The sequence below is a fragment of the Lampetra fluviatilis genome, chromosome 46 (assembly GCF_964198595.1).
Source record: "Lampetra fluviatilis chromosome 46, kcLamFluv1.1, whole genome shotgun sequence".
NCBI lineage: Eukaryota > Metazoa > Chordata > Hyperoartia > Petromyzontiformes > Petromyzontidae > Lampetra > Lampetra fluviatilis.
The window spans coordinates 10,347,022-10,354,615 of record NC_136320.1 but is presented as its reverse complement, the minus strand read 5'-3'; the positions used below and the strand labels follow the sequence as shown (position 1 = coordinate 10,354,615).

Genomic DNA, 7,594 nt, shown 5'->3' with positions numbered 1-7,594 from the left:
TCTCTGTGTGGGGGTTGTCTCTCTGTGTCTCTCTCTCTGTGTGTCTCTCTGTGTGTCTCTTTGTGTGTCTCTCTCTCTGTGTCTCTCTCCATGTGTGTCTCGCTGTGTGTATCTATCTCTCTCTCTCTCTGCGTGTCTCTCTGTGTGTGTGTCTCTCTCTGTGTGGGGTTTGTCTCTTTGTGTGTGTCTCTCTCTCTCTGTGTCTCTCTCCAGGTATAAACTGAGAAATAATTGGAAGGAAGTTATTAACCAGTTTAAGTCATAACTGGCTGTGATGTTGCCATCCTACCTTCCGATGTTAGTAGTTATCTTCGACTCTCTGGTTTTACATTAACATGTTAAATGTCTTTACATTAACAGGTTAAATGTCTCACTAACACAGCCACCGTTGCTCGTTTTCCTCGATGTGGCGGTGGCTTTGAGATCTTACATTGACATACTAATCTCTCACAATACAATGGCCACCTCCGCAGCATCGTCGTCGTGGAGGTAGTTCTCCAATCTTACATTTACATGCAAATTTCTCACTTTTTTACATCACTAGCCTTTGCCCACTTCGCTTATGACCCTTGGGCTACACCCATTTAATACCTTTAAAACATCCTGCCTCAGCAGCTTTCCCGCTATATTTTTTCCCCTGGTGATGATTGCTTGTGTTGCAATCGAAACGTCGTGGCTTTCTTGTTATTTTCTTTGAACTTATCTACGTGACTTTACCGAAAGACCCAAGAATAGGCAAATCAACTTTTACCATAGTCAACAGCATGTCCCTACAGCCGCTTAAAACAACATAAGACAAGAAGAATAAAGTGTGGATCAGAGCATTGAAACAAGTGACCCAAAATAAATAATGCCTCATTCCCATGTGTCTATCCTCAGAAAACCTTCAGGGAGTGCATCCTATAGGCAAAACTGGTTCAGTAAAATAAAACATTGGATCGTTTCAACATTCAGGGTCTCATCAGCAGTCGAAACAATGCTGGTGAATTTACAGATATAGGTAAGGACGTTGTTTGTACTTGCTTTTCGCTTCGATGGCTGTTGCATGGTCCCTGGAATCATGATGGCCGGGTCACGGGGCCAACGCCACCCAGCAGTGGCCTTCCTGTGCATGCAGCATGTAGAGCACACCAAGGGATGGACATAATACTCTTCACACAGCACGGGATGTATACAAAATACTCTACATATGGCACGGGGTGGACACAACACTCTTTATACAGCACAAGATGGGCACAACACTCTTCATACAGTATGCGGTGGACAACTCTTCATACAGTATGCGGTGGACAACACTCTTCATACAGTATGGGGTGGACACAACACTCTTCACACAACACAGGATGGACAAAACACTCTTCATACAGTATGGGGTAGACACAACACTCTTCATACAGCACATGATGAACACAACACTCTTCATACAGTATGGGATAGACACAACACTCTTCATACAGTATGTGGTGGACAACTCTTCATACAGTATGGGGTAGACACAACACTCTTCATACAGTATGTGGTAGACACAACACTCTTCATACAGTATGGGGTAGACACAACACTCTTCATACAGTATGTGGTAGACACAACACTCTTCATACAGTATGGGATAGACACAACACTCATCATACAGTATGCGGTGGACAACTCTTCATACAGTATGGGGTGGACACAACACTTCATACAGCACATGATGAACACAACACTCTTCATACAGCATGGGGTGGACACAACACTCTTCACACAACACAGGATGGACAAAACACTCTTCATACAGTATGTGGTAGACACAACACTCTTCATACAGTATGGGATAGACACAACACTGTTCATACAGTATGTGGTGGACAACTCTTCATACAGTATGGGGTAGACACAACACTGTTCATACAGTATGTGGTAGACACCACTCTTCATACAGTATGGGGTAGACACAACACTCTTCATACAGCACATGATGAACACAACACTCTTCATACAGTATGTGGTAGACACAACACTCTTCATACAGTATGGGATAGACACAACACTCATCATACAGTATGTGGTGGACAACTCTTCATACAGTATGTGGTAGACACAACACTCTTCATACAGTATGGGATAGACACAACACTCTTCATACAGTATGCGGTGGACAACTCTTCATACAGTATGGGGTGGACACAACATTCTTCATACAGCACATGATGAACACAACGCTCTTCATACAGTATGGGGTGGACACAACACTCTTCACACAACACAGGATGGACAAAACACTCTTCATACAGTATGGGGTAGACACAACACTCTTCATACAGCACATGATGAACACAACACTCTTCATACAGTATGTGGTAGACACAACACTCTTCATACAGTATGGGATAGACACAACACTCTTCATACAGTATGTGGTAGACACAACACTCTTCATACAGTATGGGGTAGACACAACACTCTTCATACAGTATGTGGTAGACACAACACTCTTCATACAGTATGGGATAGACACAACACTCTTCATACAGTATGCGGTGGACAACTCTTCATACAGTATGGGGTGGACACAACACTCTTCATACAGCACATGATGAACACAACACTCTTCATACAGTATGGGGTAGACACAACACTCTTCATACAGTATGGGATAGACACAACACTCTTCATACAGTATGGGATAGACACAACACTCTTCATACAGTATGTGGTGGACACAACACACGTCATACAGTATGGGATAGACACAACACTCTTCATACAGTATGGGATAGACACAACACTCTTCATACAGTATGCGGTGGACAACTTCATACAGTATGGGGTGGACACAACACTCTTTGTACAGTACATGATGAACACAACACTCTTCATACAGTATGTGATAGACACAACACTCTTCATACAGTATGGGATAGACACAACACTCTTAATTTTAGAACTTTCGTGACTGCAGGAATTATTATTTGTTTCTTTCGGTTAAGTCACGTCTAAAGATGAAATAATAAATTAAATTAAATAATAGAATACGACGTTTCGATTGCAACACAAGCAATCATCATCAGGTATAATGAAATAGCGACATAAAATCTGTCTGTCTATAGTTTTCTGGTTAGATTTTATGTCGCTATTTCATTATACCTGATGATGATTGCTTGTGTTGCAATCGAAACGTCGTATTCTATTATTTAATTTAATTTATTATTTCATCTTTAGACGTGACTTAACCGAAAGAAACAAATAAGACACAACACTCTTCATACAGTATGCGGTGGACAACTTCATACAGTATGGGGTGGACACAACACTCTTCATACAGCACATGATGAACACAACAATCTTCATACAGTATGGGGTAGACACAACACTCTTCATAGAGTATAGGATAGACACAACACTCTTCATACAGTATGCGGTGGACAACTCTTCATACAGTATGGGGTGGACACAACACTCTTCATACAGTATGGGATAGACACAACACTCTTCATACAGTATGGTGTTGACAAAACACTCTTCACACAGTATGGGATGGACACAACACTCTTCATACAGTATAGGATAGACACAACACTCTTCATACAGTATGCGGTGGACAACTCTTCATACAGTATGGGATTGACACAACACTCTTCATACAGTATGGTGTTAACAAAACACTCTTCACACAGTATGGGATGGACACAACACTCTTCATACAGTATGGGGTAGACACCACTCTTCATACAGTATGTGGTGGACACAACACACAGTATGGGGTGAACATAACACTCTTCATACAGCACGGGATGGACACACAACTCTCCCTATGGACTCTTAACACACGAATACACAAACATAATAACACGCGTACATGTACACACACTAACACACGAACAGACTCTGTATCACACTCAGACTAAACGCTGTGTAACGCGAACCCGCGTGGTGATCGAGGAAACCCGGCCACTTCCAAGCGAACTGTACCTCCCGAGTCAATACAACAATATCCGTCTACGCCGACTCCTCGAATCTATTCCGTCATTCAGCAGCAACGCAAATAGATTCCAGCGACAAATCGTCGTGCGCATTAACGTGTTGCGTGCGTGCGTGCGTGCATCGGGCTTGTGCTTGTCGCATGCCGTTTCCACTTACGAACACGCCACAAATCGCCACGCGATGAGAGTCGCTCAGCAGCACCACTCCGTTCCCTCCTCGCTCATGGCCGCTCTGTGCCTCGCTTCCTGCCCGGGGGGGGGCAAGTGGGCGGCGCGTGGCTGCGCGCTACGTCACGCCAACACAGCGCTCCCATTGGCCGAAAGCCGACCGGGGTTCATTTATAAGTGGAAATCTCAACGCGTTCGGCCGTAACAACATCGACGACGATGTCACTGTGCTGCTGTACGGAGATGTAAAAACACACGTGGGATACATAAGGGTTTTTTTTGGGGTTATATCATCATGTACATATATCAATGTGTCGTTAAAACCCGCCACCACCCGACACAAGCAACTTGTAAGGGTTGTCACGAAAACAGAACGTGCCAATTCGTCACTCCTACAGCACACCGGTGTGTTGGAGAGTCAAGCCACAACGATTACAATCTGAGTACGACGTTTCGTCAGTAATTACAACTAGCTTCATCAGGCGACAGCCTGATTTGTGGAGATTAACGTAGAATATGCGACGTTTTGGGCAATGGCCCTCATTCAGAGCACATCGGCCAGGAATAATGTTGATAGTGGATGCAGCTGCACTTAACGCCATGGGGCCTGATGAGAATTACATTTGACAAATATTTTCTGATCACACCGGTGTGGCGGTCGCGTACGACGGCAGCTCGAGACATTGAGACAGAAACAGTGTGAGACAGAAACAGACAGTGTGAGACAGACAGTGTGAGACAGAGTGAGACAGTGACAGTGTGAGACAGAGACAGGGTGAGGCAGAGACAGTGTGAGACAGAAACAGAGACAGTGTGAGACAGAGACATAGTGTGAGACATAGACAGTGTGAGACAGAGACAGAGTGAGACAGTGTGAGACAGACAGTGTGAGACAGAGACAGTGTGAGACAGAGACAGTGTGAGACAGAAACAGAGACAGTGTGAGACAGAAACATTGTGAGACAGAGAGTGTGAGGCAGAGACAGAGTGAGACAGACAGTGTGAGACAGGGTGAGGCAGAGACAGTGTGAGACAGAGACAGTGTGAGACAGAAACATTGTGAGACAGAGACAGTGTGAGACAGAAACAGAGACAGAGTGAGACAGAGACAGTGTGAGACAGAAACAGAGACAGTGTGAGACAGACAGAGACAGTGTGAGACAGAGACAAACAGTGTGAGACAGAGACAGAAAGTGTGAGACAGAGACAGACAGTGTGAGACAGAGACAGGCAGTGTGAGACAGAGACAGGCAGTGTGAGACATAGTGTGAGACAGAGACAGTGTGAGACAGAGACAGGGTGAGACAGAAACAGAGACAGTGTGAGACAGTGTGAGACAGACATAGACAGTGTGAGACAGAGTGTGAGACAGAGTGAGACAGTGTGAGACAGAGACAGTGTGAGACAGAGACAGTGTGAGACAGAGTGAGACAGAGACAGTGTGAGACAGACAGTGTGAGACAGAGACAGTGTGAGACAGAAACAGACAGTGTGAGACAGAAACATTGTGAGACAGACAGTGTGAGGCAGAGACAGAGTGAGACAGACAGTGTGAGACAGAGACAGTGTGAGACAGGGTGAGGCAGAGACAGTGTGAGACATAGACAGAGTGAGACAAACAGAGACAGAGTGAGACAGAGACAGACAGTGTGAGACAGACAGTGTGAGACAGAAACAGAGACAGTGTGAGACAGAGACAGTGTGAGACAGACAGAGACAGGGTGAGGCAAAGACAGGGTGAGGCAGAGACAGAGACAGTGTGAGACAGACACAGAGACAGTGTGAGACAGAGACAGGGTGAGGCAGAGACAGGGTGAGGCGGAGACAGAGACAGAGTGAGACAGAGACAGTGTGATACAGAGACGTAGACAGTGTGAGACATAGACAGTGTGAGACAGAGATAGTGTGAGACAGAGACAGTGTGTGACAGAGACAGAGTGAAACAGAGCCAGTGTGAGACAGAGACTGTGAGACAGATACAGAGTGAGGCAGAGACAGACAGTGTGAGACAGACAGTGTGAGATAGAAACAGAGACAGTGTGAGACATAGACAGAGTGAGACAGAGACAGTGTGAGACAGAGACAGTGTGAGACAGAGACAGTGTGAGACAGAAACAGAGACAGTGTGAGACAGAGACAGTGTGAGACAGAAACAGAGACAGTGTGAGACAGAGACAGTGTGAGACAGAGACAGTGTGAGACATAGACAGAGTGAGACAGAGACAGTGTGAGACAGAGACAGAGTGAGACAGAGACACTGTGAGACAGAGACAGAGTGAGACAGAGACAGTGTGAGACAGACAGAGTGAGACAGAGACAGTGTGAGACAGAGACAGAGTGAGACAGAGACAGTGTGAGACAGAAACAGAGACAGTGTGAGACAGAGACAGTGTGAGACAGAGACAGTGTGAGACAGAGACAGAGTGAGACAGTGTGAGACAGACAGTGTGAGACAGAGACAGTGTGAGACAGAGACAGTGTGAGACAGAAACAGAGACAGTGTGAGACAGAAACATTGTGAGACAGAGAGTGTGAGGCAGAGACAGAGTGAGACAGACAGTGTGAGACAGGGTGAGGCAGAGACACTGTGAGACAGAGACAGAGTGAGACAGAGACAGTGTGAGACAGACAGAGTGAGACAGAGACAGTGTGAGACAGAGACAGAGTGAGACAGAGACAGTGTGAGACAGAAACAGAGACAGTGTGAGACAGAGACAGAGTGAGACAGAGACAGTGTGAGACAGAAACAGAGACAGTGTGAGACAGAAACATTGTGAGACAGAGAGTGTGAGGCAGAGACAGAGTGAGACAGACAGTGTGAGACAGGGTGAGGCAGAGACAGTGTGAGACAGAGACAGTGTGAGACAGAAACATTGTGAGACAGAGACAGTGTGAGACAGAAACAGAGACAGAGTGAGACAGAGACAGTGTGAGACAGAAACAGAGACAGTGTTAGACAGACAGAGACAGTGTGAGACAGAGACAGACAGTGTGAGACAGAGACAGAAAGTGTGAGACAGAGACAGACAGTGTGAGACAGAGACAGGCAGTGTGAGACAGAGACAGGCAGTGTGAGACATAGTGTGAGACAGAGACAGCGTGAGACAGAGACAGCGTGAGACAGAAACAGAGACAGTGTGAGACAGTGTGAGACAGACATAGACAGTGTGAGACAGAGTGTGAGACAGAGTGAGACAGTGTGAGACAGAGACAGTGTGAGACAGAGACAGTGTGAGACAGAGTGAGACAGAGACAGTGTGAGACAGACAGTGTGAGACAGAGACAGTGTGAGACAGAAACAGACAGTGTGAGACAGAAACATTGTGAGACAGACAGTGTGAGGCAGAGACAGAGTGAGACAGACAGTGTGAGACAGAGACAGTGTGAGACAGGGTGAGGCAGAGACAGTGTGAGACATAGACAGAGTGAGACAAACAGAGACAGAGTGAGACAGAGACAGACAG

General features: G+C 45.8%; 1 protein-coding gene across 4 annotated transcripts in view; it reads right to left on the bottom strand.

The window, feature by feature from the left end:
* Positions 1–4,217, bottom strand: part of RAD17 (RAD17 checkpoint clamp loader component) — a 94,337-nt gene extending 90,120 nt beyond the window's left edge. For all 4 annotated transcript variants that reach the window (XR_013640089.1, XM_078877129.1, XM_078877131.1 and 1 more), the window contains exons 1-2: positions 4,120–4,217; positions 1,024–1,105 (exon numbers count right to left, since the gene is read on the bottom strand). Coding sequence is in view for 3 of the 4 variants with exons in the window: in XM_078877129.1 (XP_078733255.1) it covers positions 1,024–1,062 (39 nt within the window). In the remaining variant the exon portion in view is untranslated. The remainder of the gene's footprint in view (positions 1–1,023; positions 1,106–4,119) is intronic.
* Positions 4,218–7,594: the final 3,377 nt, after the last annotated feature.